Source organism: Pleurodeles waltl, chromosome 10 (genome assembly GCF_031143425.1).
Source record: "Pleurodeles waltl isolate 20211129_DDA chromosome 10, aPleWal1.hap1.20221129, whole genome shotgun sequence".
NCBI lineage: Eukaryota > Metazoa > Chordata > Amphibia > Caudata > Salamandridae > Pleurodeles > Pleurodeles waltl.
Window position 1 is genome coordinate 154,060,620 of NC_090449.1, and position 20,227 is coordinate 154,080,846.

General features: G+C 42.6%; 2 protein-coding genes across 9 annotated transcripts in view; one reads left to right on the forward strand and one right to left on the reverse strand.

Annotated features, from left to right (window-relative positions):
- Positions 1-5,214, reverse strand: part of TOM1L2 (target of myb1 like 2 membrane trafficking protein) — a 336,841-nt gene extending 331,627 nt beyond the window's left edge. For all 6 annotated transcript variants that reach the window (XM_069210085.1, XM_069210083.1, XM_069210081.1 and 3 more), the window contains exon 1: positions 5,075-5,214. In XM_069210085.1, the coding sequence (XP_069066186.1) occupies positions 5,075-5,126 (52 nt within the window). In that variant the 5' untranslated portion in view covers positions 5,127-5,214. The remainder of the gene's footprint in view (positions 1-5,074) is intronic.
- Positions 5,215-5,997: 783 nt separating this feature from the next.
- The window catches only part of DRC3 (dynein regulatory complex subunit 3), a 160,115-nt gene continuing 145,885 nt past the window's right edge, over positions 5,998-20,227 (forward strand). For 2 of the 3 annotated variants that reach the window (XM_069210086.1, XM_069210088.1), the window contains exon 1: positions 5,998-6,085. The gene's annotated coding sequence lies outside the window, so the exon portion shown is untranslated. The remainder of the gene's footprint in view (positions 6,086-20,227) is intronic. The other variant, XM_069210087.1, reaches the window with a different exon arrangement.

Genomic DNA, 20,227 nt, shown 5'->3' on the forward strand with positions numbered 1-20,227 from the left:
ACCGCGCAAAGCTGACCCCCTCGGAGGCACCTGCCCCTGTAATTGGATATACTATACCAACATGCAGTCAATCTCTGGTCTGACATGTAGCTATAGCAGCTTAGTCTAGTAGGGATGTGCACGGAGATGCACTGGACATAAATCTGGAGAATTCCGCCACCCAGTAATTTCCTGCCAATGAGCAACGTATCCTGAACAGGGGCTGACACCCGACCCTGGCTGCAACTCCATGCAAATCAGGCCTGGGACCTACACAAGAGTCCTCTTTGTGAGGCCTTTTGCTGTGCCATAGTAATATATAAAAGAACAAGGTGCAACCCAGTAACCATTGTTAATTAAATAATTAAGAAAAACAATGGTCCCTTAAGGGGGATGTGAAAACCTCCACTTCAATGGAAAATATGGATTAAACCATCAACAAATTGCTTCCATTTCAAAGAAAGGCAGTTTTTCAATTTGTTCAGCAACAGAAACATCATTGAAATGTCATCATCAAGCCAAAATACCTTGGTTTTTCCGCATCCAGATTACAAATTGGGTGCTTCAGCAACCTGTGACCTAATGAGGACCCTGTTTTAATTGATTGTATAGGGTTGAAACGTTGATCCCAATAACAGCCTACTGTTTTTATTCGATTCTGGAGTATTTCTCTCCGTATCAGAGTATGTAACGGCCACCTTTGCATCCTGATTCAGTCACTATTTATGTACATAAACTATAGCACCAGCGCATTTTACACTCACTTATCTCACTTGCACTGCGCCGTTTGGGATCACCTTTTTCCTTTTAATTTGGCTTGATGATGAAATTTCAATTCTTTTTTCTGTCATAGAACAACTTGAATAAAACTGTCTTGCTTTGAAATGGAACCAATTTGTTGAAGGTTTAATCAATATTTACCAAGGAAGTGGAGGTTTACACTTCCCCCTTGAGTGCCATGGTAGTGGCACATACTGGTCAGCAAGTACCTGGCTCACTGTAGTTTGTACTAGTGAAAGCACTGCATTTATGCGGTCTCCAGCCTTGGCTCAAAAACTCTACGGTTAGTGCCATACTGCCAGCAGAGGACAAAGACTGACACATGTTATTCACCAACCCCTTAGTTGGGAATCTTGTGGGGAACAAATCTCCCACACCCGTGCTGTTCCTCACCAGCAGCTGCCGAAACTCATCAAGTGCCCTGCAGTTCAAACAAACATTTCTGACACTCTCCACTTACCATAAACATTTCAAAAAGTCAATTAAGTTCTTTGGAAAGTTAGACAGTCTCTCTAAGCGTGACATTTAGTAATGCTGCTGGCACCTTTCAGAAAAACACTTAAGAGACGTGTATATTTATATTTCACCAAACAACGCTGTTTATATAAATACTTTTATTCGTATTAATAAGGTATACTTTCACTACACCTGATACATACCTTTCATGTTTGCAAGTATAATGTGTGAAAAGGTAATACGCTGTAGATTTTTTATTTGCTTTTAGGAATTTGTAGTCCTAATTGTCTCATAAATTACCAAGACTACAACTTCCACAATACAAAGGAATTCCATGCCTGGATTACCGACTCACATATAGAACTTGAAAACCAAATACCTCGTAAGTAGAAGACTAATACAAAAGGTCTAGGTTTCATTTATCAAACAGTCACTCATTTATTTGGAAGGCACAGATCAGTGAAAAGAGCTTCGCTTGGAAAAACTCTTGTTGCAGATGTCTCCTATTATCTAGAGCAGTGGTTGCCAACCTGTGCTGGACCCCTGTGGGTCCGCAAAGCCTCCTCCGGAGGTATGCGAGTGTTTTAAAAATGAAATAATATTAACAGATTAGGCCCCCAGATTTCAGTAATGACTCAGTGAGGGGGTTTCCCCAGATTCCAATAATTGTTCAGTGAGGGTCCCCGAGTTCCACTAATGATAAAGAGGGGGTTCACATAAGTCATAAGGTTGGGGACCACTGAACAGAGTTTGAGCAGGAATTCTATTAAAAAAAAATTAAAAAACACGTCAGCCTTCCTACAGAGTTTGAGCAGGAATTCTATTCACTTTTTTTTTTAAAACACGTCAGCCTTCCACCTTTTAATGGTTGATAAACTGAGGGTCGATACTTTGGGTAATAGGAACATTTACTGCTTGCAGAACCTGGAAATTCGAATTAGAATAACATAGCAATTATGACAAAATTAATCTCCAATGGGTAAATGATAGCTACATGTAGAGTCATGCTGAGGTAGACATAGCTCTTATTTAGTGTACCAGCTGCGAGATTTGAAATAATTTTATTATTTATTAGTTGAAATCAAAGGTAGGGTGCTTCACACACAGGAGAAAATATAGTTTATTATAAATGTGTTGTACACCACACCAGCATGTGTTTTTACAATAACTGAAACGAAATAGGTGTTTTTACTTTACTAAAAAGAAATAGCACAGTAGTTTGGGATCTGATGATGCAGGGCAACTTTATAAAACTGAAACCGTCCTAAGTCAGGTAGGAGTTGGGAGTCTCATCCAGGTACTAGAATATATTGGATATTTGCTGTTTTGACCTATGCACGTTGTCTTGCTTCCGGCTCTCGATAAAGTATTGCTCGAAGTGTCACACGTGCCAGACGCAAATGTAACTCACAGGCACAGTGAAGACACCAATGTCACTCATATACATGATGAAAACTTCGCAGCTATTAACATTTGATATGAAAACACTTGTTGTGTTGGTAAAATACTGGACAAGTGACAACCAATATGCATCATGAAACGGACGGCAGGGTATACCTCACCTCCTGCTGCATGGAACCACGTGCACAACTTAAACACGCACAGTGCACATAACCATGTCGATTAATTAGGTGATGAATACATTTAGTCGCTCATCGCTCATCGTCAGTTGTTAAAACTGGAGGGCCAGGCCAGACCCTCCCTGTCAGTTACACAGCAGTCCCGTGCAACATGTTAAGCAATTCGTAAGGGGCCATGTTCATCCGACTGTACAATGACACGCATACCCATAAAATTGGGTGACAGTAACTGCTGTAATGCGCAGTGTTCGGAAACATTAAGTACAGTAAGAAGCGTTATATAACAAACAGGTTTTTAATGCGTGTGTTCTAAGAGGCAACCATTATGGAATCGGCTGGATACTCGCATCGTGTTCCGCGCACGCCCTCAGCACAATATCAACACGCTTACAGACAATATTCCAAACACAAACAATGGGATATCTATCTACAGGCAGGATGTCCTTCATTTCAAAACCAAAAACCGGGGCAGGCCCCAGGTACAGAAGTAGGACTATATACTGTCACTCAAGGACACAGATGGACTTCAGTGACACAGCATTCATTGGCAGAAGGACTACACGAACAATAATCAGTCACAGTGAGTTTTGTTCCACATCACAAAATACTGTCTAGCTCATGGGAGAGAGAAAATATATTGCAATCTGTTCTATGTCACATGTCTACAGCACTGGCTTACTTTGAGCCCTAGAACACGTAATCTTCCATTTATATTGATTGAGAACAAAGTCACAAGTGATAAAATGATAAAACCTGGGCTGGATATGCATGCATATTTGTTTCTGAGGGGGCATCAGTGGTGATGACGTACATAAATCAGAATTTGGCATTATTTGAATCCCGTAGGCCAGTGGTTCCCAAACTGTGGTCTGGGGACCCCAGAGGATCCGCAAAGTCTTTTCAGGGGATGTGCTACTGCTTAGAAAATTAAATAATATTAACAGATTAATAAAAAGTGTATATAAATAAAGTGGCAAAATGTACAACTGAACATTTTAAAATGTACTTTCAAATTGGAGGCTAAAAATTAGATTAGTATCCACAGCTTGATAAACTGGCACTTCTCCCAGAAATCAAACAGAATACAGTATGGAAGATGTGTGGCTTCAATTAATTTTAGAAGCGCTCCAACCTTCCTATTAAAAGTATTTTTTTATTATTATATATGTTTGCAAATTAAATAAAATGTGTATCATTTATGTGTTTGATGAATGCTTGTTTCTGTATTTTTTGTGTATTGTTTTGCATTTCAAATCATCTACAATGTTTAGGGTGGGGTCTCCAGCTTCTAGTATCGACTCGGTGATAGGATCCCCTATTCCAATAATGATTCAGTGGGGGTTACCAGGTTCAAGTAATGATAAAGTGGGGATCCACAGAAGTCACAAGGTTGAGAACCACTGCCCTAAGCATCTAACAATAGAAAAACACACTCAGGCCCCTTTTTTCTGTGTCATTATAGCTATTAAGATTGTGCAAAGCCTGTTTAAGGCAATCGAGCTCAAACACAAACAACACACTGTGCAAAGCCTGTTCAAGGCAATTGGGCCCAAACACAAAAAATAAATTGTTTTAAGATTAAATAACAACTCTAAGAAAGAATTCTGAGCCTGGGTTTTGCCTGAGAGTTCAACTATAGTCCTTTTCTCATCTTATATACTGCTGTGCTGTGTAACATCTGTCTACTCTACACTGTGGTTGTGCCAGATAGCGTCGGTAGAAATGGGAGTATGCACTTTAGTTGAAACGTGCACGCTCACATTTTCACCGAGACTCTCTTTCTGAATCACAAGAACGAGAACGTAGCTCTTCTGATGCACTGAGACAAGTACTCCGCTCTATGAGAAAAAAAGGACGGTTTTAATTTGTTCAAATGTGTCGGGATAGTCCTCAAAAATCGTGACTGTCCCGGGATATCCAGAACGCATGATCACCCAATTTACACGGAGACACTCGACTTTGCTGGTCCAGGCTCAATGTTACAAGTCCATGGTTTTAAGTGCAACCCCAATTGAAATACAAGCCGTGCCGCCCCCACAACATGCTATACGCAATCAACCCATGTACGCACAGCTGCCGATAACCCTTCGGTACTGCGTATACACATACATACACACTACTAAGCATACCCACCGAGATACTAAATACTACACATGTTGTTAGAGCTGCAGGTCCAGATAACAGTAGCTCATCTCCATCCTAACCAGACTTGGACATCCCCTTTATAATATTCTCCTTCACCCCTTCCCTATCGCGTGAGCTGCCCTCACATCACTCACCAATGCACTGACCCACAGGGGTACTGAACGGGTTCCCCAGCAGAAACTCCATCTTGATGACAACAAACAACCAGCAGCGCTCACCCACTCTGCACAGACATGGGCAGTGCCAGATTCCGCTTGCCCGACTTGCTCATTGGTTGTGCCCGGAAGTCCGACAATTTCATTGGATATTTGATCCGTCAATAAACGAACCTTCAAATAGCTAACGCATATTATTCGTCAAACAACTTGTCAATCAGCTCCTCAAACCGTAGAGGAAAATCTAGAGGTAGGTAAAAGTGATGCTCCATTTCAAAGACGTCACAGTCTTGCCTGCCAACAATGATAGGCATTAAAAACGGACAAACGTGTCTTTCACAGAAACCACTCGCTCATTTTCAAACTGTCTACTTTTCTGATAACGTTAAAACTACTTAGAAACGCATAGCATTGTGATACAATTCATGAACTCATTTTATTTTCGATAATATAGAAATATCGATCATGAAGACACTGAGAAAAAAGTATAAATTGCTCATGATTTATACTGTGTAGGTTCGCCAAATACTTTGCCCCCTACTAAAAGAGACTGGAAAATATGTCATTATAAAATATGTTTAAATATTCATATGTATGAAAGAAGCACACTGTTCGAGTTTATTTTCGTTACCTCGGGAATAAAAACACGTGAAGATGGCCGACAGCAATATTTAGTACTGCCCTACAAGTAAAGTCTTTACTTATTATATGCCTAGATTTCACTAAAACAGTTTTAGAGTACGTCCGCTAAATCCGCCAATCTGCACAAATGGCCAAGAAAGACTATCCCTAATGTCAATTTTCCCCGTAGTGCTCATTTCTGTGACCAGTAAGTGATACATTTAGAAGATGTCCGCGGTATTAGTAGAGTATGCCGAGGTGTCAATTCATAGCGTCACGTGACCAGTTGCCTTTGGTAACCAGCAGACTCCTAAGGGGTGCGAGACCGTGTAAACGGCGAGGAAGCATCAGCCTCTGAAACTGCAACAGGTTGGCAGACTGTTTATATTTTGTACTTATTCACAGATTAATCTGTTAAAAAGACAGGAGCCTTACCTAAAGTAAGAGAAGGGACGGCGTAATGCTTTCAGATTTTTTACAGTTGTGGTTTAATAAAAGCGTGCTCAAATTAAGTAAATGACCACCAAACAACCCCCAAATAGCAGGATTTTCAACACGATGTGTTTTTGACCTAGAAACAGCATGCATGCATAGCCTTCACATTTAGATGTACTTGACAGAACTGTATGTATGGTGTGTAATGTAACGCCTTTTCTGGGTCTTTGCAGTATAATCTCGATAATGGCGGCGCCATAAATGAGGATGCTCCTAACATTATCACTGGCAAAAACGATCCTATAATGAACATGATTCACACAGTCAAATTAAGCATGCCTGCCCCATCTTGAGGGAAACCCAACCTTTTATTAACTACCATGGCCTCATGAGCTAACCTCTAATAAGTTATCGATAAAAGTTAATTTTACGTCTAATTAAAACCATACAATTTCGAACATAAACAAATACAGGCTTAGAATAATAATAATCAAAAACAGGCCATACAAAATGTAAAACATAAAAATGGCACTAATCACAAAGTAGTAAAGTTCATAACAGTTGGAACTGGCATAGCGTCAACCTGATCCCATATTACAGGAAGTAAGAGTGGAGTATTAGCCACAGGTAGCAACTGCATATTTTGTACACGTCATTCACTAGTTGCCCTACTAACATATCTATACGGCGACACTAAAAGTCAGTTAAACCAGAGTGCAAAGACAAATGTCTCAGCCCTTAATGTAAAAAACACTCACGTGCGACTGCCTTTACAGAAAGTAAAATCTTATCGATGGGGGGTCGAGGGGGGGAGTTGGATCCATTGTCTCAGACTGTAGGACCAGTTTTGGGTGGTTCTTCTTTCCAGTGGCCACCTCAGGTTGCTCTCCTGACAAAGGCTTTGTGTAGAGTGATGCTTCTCACAGCAGGTAGCATTGACGCAGTCTTCTACTTGGAGTACCAATAACAGTGGCACAAGAGGCCTGAGGTTTCTGCTTAGGGCTGTCAGCAGTCCAACTGAGGACATAACCATGAACAGACAAAAGGGCAGGCCAGACCTAGAAATTTCTTCACCTCACACAAGAGAAGCCCCAGTCCCACTCCTAACCCCTACCATCTGCCAAATGGCAGTGCTTACAAAGACTCATCAGCAGCTATTTGATATCAAAAGGACTCAGGGAATTTATTTCTAAAGCTAACCCTGCCTTCATCATCCTCACTTCAGTGTCTGGATCTTTATCCTGTAGCGACAAGAATGCAAGCAATACACATCCACTGTCTGGGAGAACAGTCCTCATCCAAGCCAGGAGCATTCAAAATGGCCCTGTTACCCAGGCTTACTCACAGACACATACTGTCTATTGTTACACGTGTTACACTTTATGCTCTATAACCAAGACAAGGACAGTAGTTCTCACATAGTTGTGGGCATAGATCTACATTTTTTAATGAATGAGTGAATCTTTATTGCTTGATTAATTAAAATCATTACAACATAAGAAAATAATAAAAGTGAAAAAATATAAAATAAACAGCAAGAAATACCCTTCAGATGCCAAAGCTGATGCCTAATCATAGCACCTTCTATCTATGTACAGTAAAATACTATAACACCCAGAAAATTGCCCCAATCTGGAGTCCCCAGGTGTTAAACACAAGGTGTGGAAACAACAAGTGATGGACGGAATGCTGAACATTGTCAAACACTCACCCCCAGTCACAGATCTGGGTTTAATCCATCGTTCTTTTGCTCACCATGCCACCCCAGTTTGGACTTAGCCATATGCAAATCAGTCTTGACCCTGTTCCTCATGGGAACAGTCCAGCCCGAACTGCCAAGCCAGGTCCTCACTGGACCGGAAACAAGCATCCTGGGACCGGTTTCGGGGTTTCACCCCTCATCAGCCAGGCTAGCTTGAATCCAGTGGCATGGGAAGTTAAACACAAGCTGTTACACAAGTAAGTACCCATAATGCAACCTTCTGCGAGCACCAACTAATTGTTCGCCTGTTGACCCAGACCCGTTTCCAACATTCCCCAGGACCAGCGCAACAAAATACACACTAGCCAGTGAACTGCTGTGTATAAGAAGTCTCTCTCATCTCATCATCCAAGGCCGTTAGGTGAAAGGGAGGGATGACTTGGGAGGCAGGAGCCATCTCGTCAAAGCCGTTTCTTTGAGGGCCCCCCTCCCTCCGCAGGTACCCTTGCTAGTTTCGCTCCTCGCCTGACGTAAGGCTAAACACAGCTTATGAAAGAATTTCCCAAAACAGGCTTGTTCCATGGGGACCACTGCGGTAAAGATAAGGCTTAGAGCTTCATTACATGTTCTCACCCCATGTTTCAAGAATAGAGGTTTTAACAGGAGGCGCTGTTCAGACGCCAAGCAAGGGCAACAGCATAGAAGATGTTTTATTGATTCAGTGTGGTATTTACAAAACATGCATTCATGCATGTGCCCTTGTGAAGTTTTCCACTTCCATTGATATTCCCGGGCAGGTAAGGTTAAAAGGCGCATCTGAAGAATGTTCTGGAACGCTTGTTCTCCTAGAGGGGCTTTTAGATAGGGCTGGCCTTTGGTGGTTGCATACGATTTGTGCAAGCCATCAGCTCCACGGATATCCCTAACTATTAAAATATCTTTGGCTCTTGAAGCTTGCACGCCAAGCTCTTTCAGTTTTTTCTTCAAAACCGCTTTCGTGATGGCAGGGTCTATAGAGTAGGAATGGGCCAGATTTAACTGTTCCTCAGCCTTTGTTAGATAGATGGACTAATTACTTGTTTTATTTTTGAAAATTACATTCAAAGCCCCCCTGAGGCTGAATTCCTCTGCATGCTGACACTTTGATAAAACTTTATCATATCCATTTTGCACAACAAGTCCATGCATATTATATCTAGTTCCAAATGTATCCTTGCATGCCTTGTTGATCTGGGGATATTGAGGATCCTTTTGTAGGCTCTCATCTGGGCATTCTCTAGAGTGACTGTCAATTTGCCCATAGAAGCCAAATGGCCATAAGTAATTTAGGGTAGCAGTTTTGCTCTTATCACCCTCCCTAAGGGCTCAAATGTGGGTGCCTTGAGCCGTTGATGGATTTTTGCTAATACATGGGAGATTTTTACTGCTTTAGAAGTCAATGTCGCTGCCTGGTGTATTGTTCTCCCCGTGCTTGATAGTCAGACCCCCAAGTAGTGATATTTATTCTCCAGCTCTATGCCTAGAGGACCGAGTTTCCATCTTCTATACACATTTTTTGACTGACGGCTGAAAACCAAGACTTTAGTTTTTTCTGCATTTGCTTTTAAAGCATTTCTTTCATTGTAGTCATGCAGTATGTCAAGGCCCCTTATGAGCCCATTCCGGGTTTGGGCAAGCAAAACCATGTCGTCTGCATAATGTATTATGGGGAGCACCAATTGCCCCACCCTCGGAGGAAACCTATTTCCTCTGAGCAGCTCAGCATCCAGGTCAGCTGTGTATAAATTAAAGAGAGTGGGGGCTATGACGCAGCCCTGTTTTAGGCCTTTGTTGGTAAAAATCTTCCTAGTCACGCATGATTTTGTGATTTTTATTCTCACCCAGGTGTCCGAGTATAGGGCCATTACTGAGGCTAGCAATTTCCTTGGAATCCCCCAGGGCGCTAATTTCTTTCACAGGATGTGCCGCACCTCCCCGTCAAAAGCCGCACTATAGTCAATAAAGCATGCTTAAAGCAATGGAGACGTTGGTTTTAGTGCTTGTTGTCCAAGATATGAAAGTGCCAGGACATTGTCTAACGTGGAGGAACTGGGTCTAATACCTGTTTGATAAGATGGAATAATGCCATTTGCTGAGATCCATTCTTCCAACTCTTGTAATAAAACCCTTGCATATGCTTTACCATCTACGTCCAGTAAGGCTATCAGCCTACAGTTTTCAGGGCAAGTAGTGTCCCCTTTTTTATAGATAGGTTGAAGTATTGATCTCATCCAAGCCGTCGGAACCACCGAAAAATATAAGCAGTCATTAAATAGAGCAGTCAGGGGTACATCCCAGTAAGCTTGATTGCCTCCGAAGATACTCCCTGGAAGGCCGTTGGGTCCAGGAGCCCGATCCCGCCTCATTTTGCCAAGGATAGTTTGCACAGTTTTAATGGTGATGGGGACAATTTTGTCGTCTAACACATCCAATTCATTGAGACCAGCGCTGTGAGCTTGATCCCCTAGATATTTTATGTCTACATGCCTTTCCCAGTCGCTGGCAGAGATCACGTTAGTGTTTGTTTCAGAGTCGTAGAGCAATGTGCTGATGAAATCCCAAAATTCTCTACTTTTGGTAGATGGAAGCAATGTTACCAGATGTTTCCAACATTCTTCCGTCTCTTTAACCTTCAACGTCCATAGTGCTTTTTATAATCTTTCGTGCCGACTTCCTTAGTGCATCTGAGGACGGAGTTTTGAGCCTCTTGTAGTACCTTTCTGCCTGACGATATCTCTTTTTATGCTGCTTAACCACCCTGTTCTGTTTACACCCAGTTTGACCGGGCTGCACTCTGTTGCAGAGGTGAGCTTGAAGTTTTTTAAGCACCAGCCCCCATTGATCTATTATTTGACCAACCCCGGATGAAAGTTTATTGGTCCGTTTGCCTTCTTCCATGCCTCATATTTTATTTTGCAGGCAGCATACGTTTTATAGTGGGGCCTTCTGCGAGTTGACGATCACTTGCTTTATACAGGTCATGTCTCGTAGCCCCTATATCAACTTTTATTGCCACCGGGTATGGTCACTTTCAGATCTGTAAATCACCTTGTGGCTTAGGCACCGGCTCAGGAGTGCTGGGCTTAGAAAGATATAGTCTAATGCAGATATGTCTCTAAAAGTAAGAATACAGATGCCCACTGCTAGGTTACTACGATCAGTTGTTTTTATATCATATTCATTAAAAAAAGATTCTAAGGCCAGTCTTACGGGGTCTCAAGAAAGACCCCCTTCCTGGCCAAGCTGACGAGTATTAAAGTTCCCTGCCAACACATACTCATGGCCAGGATGATAATAGACAAACTCTTTCAATAGGGCCAGTTTAGATTTGTCCATCATCAATTTCTTACCTTGGTAGGGGTTAATGTATATGTTTATCACTGTAACCAGAGTTTTTTTTTTTTTACATAAGGCTAAGCCATGTATTATTAACAGCAGCATGTTACTAGTAGATTTCTCCCACATTGCTAGTTCAATGGCCAGCTCTAATTTAACATATGTAGCAAGGCCTCCGATACGTCTACCAAACACATTTTTTTTATAGGCAGGGGACTGAAATGTTATGAAGCCCTCTACAGCCAGAGGTTCCGCCGACCATGTTTCTTGGAAACACATAATATCTGCCTTGTTTGCAAAGGTCTTAAAGCCAGTACCGGTTAGTAATGAAGCCAGGCCAGCCACGTTCCAGCGAATTACTTTAATTGGATTAAATTCAAGTTTAATTTGGAGTGCATTCAGAGCTAAATACACTTCTTCATTTTGGTAGACAGTGCTGCAGGGAGCCAGTCCAATCCTTGCCCCCTCACAATATCATGACACTCATTTAGCCCACCAGAGTGAGCCCTACCTATATTCTTAGGCCCATCCTGGTTGGGTTCACCAGTTTCCCTTATCAAATGTAGGGTTATTTTTTCCCCTAAGAATAGTGGATTCATAACCGAGGTTCCTCTCAATACATTGAGATTTTCTCTCGCCAGAGGTGAAGCTTGATTTACAGCGTATAAGGCTTGTGGGTGCCAATCTCTGACTTCCTTACTAATTCTTATGCCCCAATTTTCAAAAAGGCCTTCATATTCAAAGATTCTGTCAATATTACTTTGTGCAGACCATGTGGTCAATGTTGATTCAATCTCACTAATCCATGTGAGAGTGCTAAAATATACCTCTAATAAATCTTCTGACATTAAGTTTGCAAATGCCGATATATGATGTAATAATCGTAGGTTATTCAATCTATTGAGAATATCCCATGACCGCTGAGTAGCATATCATGGGATAAAAATTATGGTCGACAGATCCGTGTTTTCTTGATGGATTGCAGGGTTTATCTTTAATACCCTATTGTATTCATAATCTGATTGTAGACGAGTTTGACATCTGTTCTCACTGCTCCAGACCCCCAGCAGGCCTGGTCTTGAACTTCCTGTTGATTGAGACCCCTCTCAACTGTCCCAATAGCCCCATGCAGTACAGAGGTGGAGTCTACAAAGCTCAAATGCTGGTCGATTGCATTGTCACTATTACTTTGTTTATTCAGACCAGCGGCCCGTTAGAGACAAATGGCATACTGTTTTACTCTCTATCTAGATTTCCTTCAGTGATGCTGCTCCCACCCTTCGTGCCCAATGAGTAAGGCACAGGGGTGTAGCTAGGCACCTGTGCTGTTACCGTACTCCCTGTAGATTCTTTTCCCATCACAGGCAGCTCCCCTCCAGCTAGAGAAGGCCCCTTTGTTAGCCCTGGGACTAAAATTCTAACAGATCTAGCACCTACTGTAGATGGTACTTGACTAAGTGCTGTGTTAGAAACACCTAACCCAGAGTTGATAGGTGGAGGATTATAAATTTCTTTGTTAGACAAAACAGCCTTATTGTCATTGGTTTGGAGTTTAGGGTCGATATTAGATGAAAAATCTTCCACTGCAGGGCGGGCGCTCATTGTGGAGGTAACTACTGATCTCTGCATAAAAATGGGATAAGGTGCCAATGTATCTGCTAGTTACTAGTTTTGCTGAGTGTTCTCTCAGTGTGATTCCATCTAAAGTTTTTTTTGTGTGGATGTACGTGTTTTTTTCAATCTCTTCTTCTGTCTTCTTGATAACAATGGCTGTTGACCATACCCCATGCTCGACTTGTGCAGCTTGTTCGACTCTGTCTTCACAGGTTTCGCTTCTAGTCTGCTTTTTCCCCACAGTAATTGTGGGGGAAAGTTGCAGCACAGTCAAGAGAGGCTCCTTTTGAGACTCTTTTGGACCTATCGCTGAAGTTAGCTCTTATAAGCTATTGTTTTCCACAGTAGTAGAGGGGTGAGGTGGAAGCATTATGAGAGGCAAAACTTTTTGCGTCTGGTCTGCAGCTTCCTCCAGATGTAGCAGCTCAGGACTTTTTTTCCTCACAATAATTACGGGAGATAGCGGGGGCGCCGTAGAGGGGTGGTCAATTCTTACATCATACTCCATACTAGCCAACCCCTCAGGTTTGGATGCGGGGGGACTCCCTTTATGGATGTCCTGCTTCTTGCCTCCAAGTGACATACAGCTAGTTGTTTTTTTTTTCTGTAGCCCCTGCGAATCTGCAAGATTGTATTAGACTGGTTAACAGCTCTGGCAGTATTGAGAGTTTATCCTAAATTTCTTCTGTGTTGCTCCCATCCTCTCCCTTCCCCATTGGGCCGCAGTGGTCCCACACTTCTAACTTCCCCATCAGCACATCCAATTTATTATCTATCAGAAGCACATTCTGAGCCATCATATGGATTAGATCTAGTTGAATCTCCATCTTATGGGATTGCCATGTCAGCGCCTTGACTGTCGATAGCAAAGAGTTATTGGTGGTGGTTATAATGCAGTCATTGCTGCCCCCTGCCTCTCGATCCACATTCGGTGCATGATTTCCTTTTATTTTTTCCCCAGGATTTCTTCCATAATCCTCTTCACATGCTTGTTTGTTGGGGCAAGGATCTTGCAAGCACCACCCTTCCTGAGTCAATGAACTGTGTGAGACCTGCGGGACCCACTCAAAGACCCGTTCAGGGGAAGATGCGGACCAGCAAGTGTCTGTCGGCTCTTGAGCCAACCAGGCCACCGATTGGGTTAGTGCTATTTGATGAGTCTCAACAGGTGATTGCCATCAGCTATCCCTTACATGGACAGCCAACCCACTGCATGGCAATCCTGTCATCGGTGATAGGCTCTTCACTTTAGCTTGATGTGTTTGTGGGGTGTTGATATTATTGCCAATGATAGTTCCAGGGATTTCATACTGCTGATTCTTGTTATGAGTGGCAGTACTACCTCCTATTGCGGTATCTTACCAAATCTATCAGTTCCCCAATGAGTGAGGCACCCAGACTGCTGTCTGTGCCTACAATGCCACAGGGCTCATTTTGTACTTGTTCTGGTTGCATTGTCTTACTTCCTGGAACGGTCTATAAACCTTGAGTCCCCTTGTGGGAGGTGGATACCACTGTTTCCCCCGCAATATCTGGATCGTTCTTAGTTCTTGTAAAATAGTTATGTATGTATGATTGATTGGCATCTTGAGCCTTTTGCTTCAGGCTTTGGTTTTGAGCCTTTCTGGTGCTCCAGGTCAGATCATTGTTGTGCTCCTTGTGGCTGGCCGGAGCTGTGGGAGCTATAAGCTCTATGGGATTCATCGGCACTGGAGACTCCTTTTCCCATGACATTGGGCCTCTTGGACATGTATCAGTCGGGCTGGGGGGGCGGGTTGTTGTGGTACCAGAGTTATTTTTGTTGCTTTTTTCCATATTAAGATTATTACTCGGGCCCAGAACCTTAAGGGGACATCTTGCCCTGAGTGACTTTCTCTACTGCTTTGGTTTACTGTGATCCTTGTATCTAAGGAAAATTCTATGTGCCAGTTTCCAATTATCACCAAAGGTCCTATGGACCCTCTGTTCTTTGGGGCCCTTGGATTTGACCTCCTTTAACAGTTTTGCCAGCTTCATCTACAGCATTTGCTCTCTTTATACTGTTTATGCTGTTTTATGGCTCGTTTTGTCCTCTGATGTCCTGGCAGGATAGGCGCAAGCCACGATCGAGTTGATGCTACTGAGGGGGCGCTTGTTGCCGATACTTAAGAAAGAGGTAGAGGTAAAAAAGGTGTAGTTGCTTAGCGTCACGCCACCTCCAATCCTAACGACTGAGCCTGGGCCTGATCTAATGTTGACTTAGAGCTCCTGAGGCTAGTCGCTAATAGGATGCTGGTGCTGATTATTTTGACCCTTGTAGGAGTTCTAGCTGCGATGTACAATGCGGTGTGGAGTGCTGTTTCTGACAGTTGCCAAGGTGAAATTCAGACGCCACAGACAGAGAAGTACTAGGTGCTGCCACACCCCTGTACTTACTGTAGTTCCACCTTGTTTATCACTGCTTCCTCAGGCCGAGGGGGGGGGGCACGAGCACGCTAACTTCTTTCCTCTTCACTTCTCAAGGCTCCAGATACTTTAACTCTCTTAGCTTGCGGAGTTAGGGCTATAACTGAGACCAGTGTGAGCACAAGCAAGTGTTCAGAACCATCAATGGGAAGAGACTGAGCGCCGCCACACCCCCTACTACTTGCTGTTGCTTACTGCAGCACTTGTTCTTGCTTTCCACCACCTTACTTTACTAGTACTTCCTCAGTCCAAGGAGGGGCATTAGCACGCTTATTTCACCCTTACCCCGCTTCGTCTCTTGTTTATCGGGTAGCTGTGGCTGTAGCTGTATACTGGCAAGCGCACCTGGGGTACAATGAGCGTGCCTGCACCTACTCCCGCACCAGGACCAGACTCCAGTCTGCCCCTGTCGTTACTGCAGCTCCTACCTGGACTTGCTTGTTGCCGCCATGGTTTCCATGCGGAATTGTGGAGATGAGGGTGTGTGGGTTACTATCGCCCCCTCCACAATGATTGTTGAGGTCGTTGTTGGCTCTCTCCGTTGCCGGTCCAGGGCACCCACATCAGGTCACCTGTTGAAGGAATGCCCTAGCACACCTGAGTGCCCCTGGACCAAGGATGGTGAAGGGGGGACACAGGGGGCACTGGAGATCGAAGAGGCAGTCCAAGGCCCGAGGCCCAAGGCTCAGACGGCTGTACAGACTGAGGGCTGCTATCCACAGCCCACTATCCGCAAGTCCAGAGAAGTCTAGAGAAGGGCCCGAATGGCAGCCCCCCTGAGGGCCTGTGGGCTATGGTCGAGGCCCTGACAGCAGCAGTAAGCAGCAGTGTGCAGCATCGAGGAAGTTCAGGGCCGCACCAGTCCTCTTCACCAGGCACCTGGAACCTGACTCCCGATGCCTGACTCCCAGCACAAGCCGCGAAGGATCCACGGACCAGCGGCTGGATTTGATGCTGCAAACGCGAATACTGGGGACCACACCAGCCCCCCCCACCTGACTCCCGGCGCCCGCGCAGTGACGCAGCCTCTCTCTCAAACTGCGACGCACCCCCTGCGCCTGGGTGTCAGCCTGATAAGAGCTGGGTTTATGCTACGGGCCAGGTGCCGGGTGTAGCAGTGGGACGAAGCGCTTGGCAGCCCGTACAACGCAGTCAGCCACGCGCATTGAGAGCAGAGTTCCATGAAGTAAGTACACTGGCTCTTCTTGTTCTTTCCTTACAAGTTTATTTCCAGTTATAATGTACAGACAGAGATACATGTGCTCGCCATCCCCAAACCGGCACAACTCCAACCTTTCATATGAAAACATTCCAATCCCCAGTCACAGCCTGCCCCAACATTCCACTGCCCCAACATTCCACTGCCCCTGATGTCATAGCATTCTTCTTTTACATACAAACCAATACATCACTACACATCCCCTTCCCTTAATTTTTTTTAAAAAAAAACAAGAATTTTTTTTTATAATATGTATATAAATAAATATATATATTTTTATTTAATCACACACGAAATTTTCTAATACCTTAGGTTTTCTCAAAACCCTGCCGAAACAACTTTTCTTCACTTCACCACAAGCTACATTTTTATTCTGTTCACGCTCATTCACATTACATTCAAATTCTCCCATATTAATACGAGTCTGGACACCTTCCTGACAGCCCCTAGCTCCCAATTCCCCAATAACTCTAGAATCTTTGTTACCATCAATATCACACTCCAACCACCAATATTTGTTATTATTACCTTCCAGCAAATCATACTGCACAAATTGTTGTTTGCAAGGCTTAGCAATAGCAACGTGACTCATGTGACATACACTGCCATCATCCAAAATTACAGTATTTCTCATCACTTTCTTAATTCTTATAGGCTCGCCAAACTTGCTCTCACCTTTAGCCATTTCCATACGGATTTCACTCTCACCCAATCTCCCACATTCAAATGTGCTTCTTTAGTACCATATTTATTATTAAAATATTTCTTGTTCTTTTCTTGTGAACTCTTTATGCACTTTCTTACATGTTCTTTGCTCCAAAGTACTTGTCTGCTTCTTTGCATCCAACCAGGGTTAATCTTCGAAAATTGAATTCTACCTCGCATTATATCAAACGGACTTTGACCTATTGTCTCATGAGGTGTCACTCTATAAGCCCATAACATTTTCCTTAACTCAGAATCTATATTACTTTTGTTTCCATGCTTTGCAATTTGAATGATGCCCTTGAAAATCCTATTTATACGTTCCACTACAGCATTCCCCCTGGGATGATATAAAGCTGTAAACCTTTGTTCAATACCAGTCATTTTAGCAAAAGTTTTCATTTCCTCAGATTTAAATTGAACACCATTGTCCGTCAATAAAATTCTGGGAAATCCTTCCCTCAAAAATATTTCCTCCAAAAAATTAATCACTGCCTTGGTATCAATTTTTTGTAACACAGAAAATTCAATCCACCTTGAAAACAAATCAACTAAAACCAAAATAACTTTGAAGACCCATCATGCCACGTAATAGGACCCATAATGTCTAAAGCAACTTCTTCCCATGGTATATTAGGACAACTTGAAGAAGAAATTGGCGGGTTAAGTGTCTTTTGAGATTTGTCACTATTCTCACACTCCATGCAGTCACATACATATCTCTCAATTTCTACATAAATTTTTGGCCACCAATAAAGTACTTTAATTCCTCTTTTGGTGCGAGATATTCCTGAATGACCTTCATGTCCAATAGCGATAAGTTTATTTCTAATACCACAGGGGGGAATAATCTTTCCACCTCTACACACAAAATCACCTTCAATTCTCAATTCATCTCTCACTTCCCAAAAAGCTCTTAACATATCACTGCTTTTGACTTTCTTGTCATTATACCAGCCGAACATCACTTTGTTTTTAACTTCTTTCAACACTTCGTCTTTCTCATACTCCATGATCCATTCTTCTTTTTGCAATGAGCTTAAAGTATTCTCATCAAACACACCAGCTACACACCAGTCATTCCATGGATGTTGATCCTACTCTCTTAAAGGTAAGGACATTCTACTTAAAAAATCTGCAGTAACATTTTTTACCCCAGGAACATACTGCACTTCATATAAGAAATCTTGTAGTCTCATAGATAGTCTAGCTATTCTCGCAGATGCTCTACATAAACCTTCTGTAGTTAACAATTTAGTAAGAGGCTTATGGTCAGTCCGTATGATGCATTTTTGCCCCCAAACAAATTTCCGAAAGTATTCTAATGCCCATACACATGCCATAGTTTCTCTCTCTATTACAGAGTATTTTTCCTCTGTGGGAGACAAAGAACGGGATGCAAATGCAACCACATATTCTTTACCCACATTGTCACTCTGTGTTAATACACTACCAAGGCCCTTACCACTTGCATCCGTAGTGATAATAGAACAAGCTTTTGGATCGTACCCATGCAACATTGGAGCACTCACAATTGCATTCTTAATTTCCTGAAAAGCTTTCTGACAACTTACATTCCATTCAAATTTCACTTTGTTTTTTAGTAACAGTCTCATTTGGTAGGTTTTAGCTGAAAAATTTTCTACAAATTTCGAATAAAACTCGGCTAGACCTAAAAAGGATCTCAAATCATCTTTAGATGTGGGGCATGGGGCATTCTTAATAGCTTCCACCAACTTTTTTTTAGGTCTTATGCCTTCATGGTCAATCTCATGTCCTAAATACGTTACATTTCTCTGTGCAAACCTACATTTACTGATCTCTGCGGTCAGACCTTTTTCTTGTAAGATGTTCAAAACATTCCTCAATTCCTTATCATGATGTTTCTTGCTACTTCCCATAACTAAAATATCATCCTGAAAGAATGTAACATTAGGCAAATGTCCAAATAACTGCTCCATCAACCTTTGAAAGACGGCAGCCGCCGACGCCAAACCAAATGGCATACGTTTGAAACGAAAACAACCCCATGGTGTACAAAAAGTTGTAAGATGTCTGCTATGATAGTCCAACCTAACCTGGTGGTAAGCAGACGACAAGTCCAAAGTGGAAAACCATTTAGCATCTCTCGTGGTAGACAACATCTCATCAATACGAGGCAAAGGAAACTGATCTACTATGATATTATTGTTCAAACCTCTCAAATCCACACACAAACGCACTTTGCCATTAGCTTTACGCGCAACAACCAAAGGTGAAACCCACTCAGAAGCTTCAACTGGTTCTATGTGAATTTTGTAACCTGTCCAACTCTTTTTTTTACCTCTTCCCTGACAATAAACGGAATATTCCGTACCTTATGAATTTTGGTTTGGCATCCTTTTTGAGTCTAATCTGATGTATAAAGCCTTTCAGTTGACCTACTTGCCTATTGAACACTCCTGGAAACTCTTGTGTGACCCATTTTTTTGTGTCTTCTTCATCACACATTACTAAGACTTGCTCTACACTGTTAGGATCAAGCACAATATGCAGTTTCTTTTGGTCTTTCCAGCCTAATACCGACAGACCATCCTTAGCCACATATAATTTACATACGGCTTGTCTTTGCTTAAATTTGAATACCAGCAATCTAAAACCAATAATATCTATTCTATCACCAGTGTAACTTTCAGGCGAAATGTCAGAGGTTTCTAAATGTTCTCCTAAACTATGTACAAAATGCTTTTGCCATGTGCATTCTGAAACAATACTGTATGGGGAACCAGAGTCTGCTGCCACCTGCAGCATAACTCCCCCAAATAATACCCAACACAAGGGTTTGTTTGACGTTTGTCCTGAAATGTTCAAAACCACAGTTTTGTGACCCCTCAGTTTATAATTTACGTCTTCATCACTGTCATCAGAACAGTCTTCCACCACTTCCTTAATGCAGGCCACTTTATTGTTCACTTTCTTCATTTGTTTCTTCTTGCACACCCTAGCAAAATGGCCTACAATTCCACATTCCAAACAC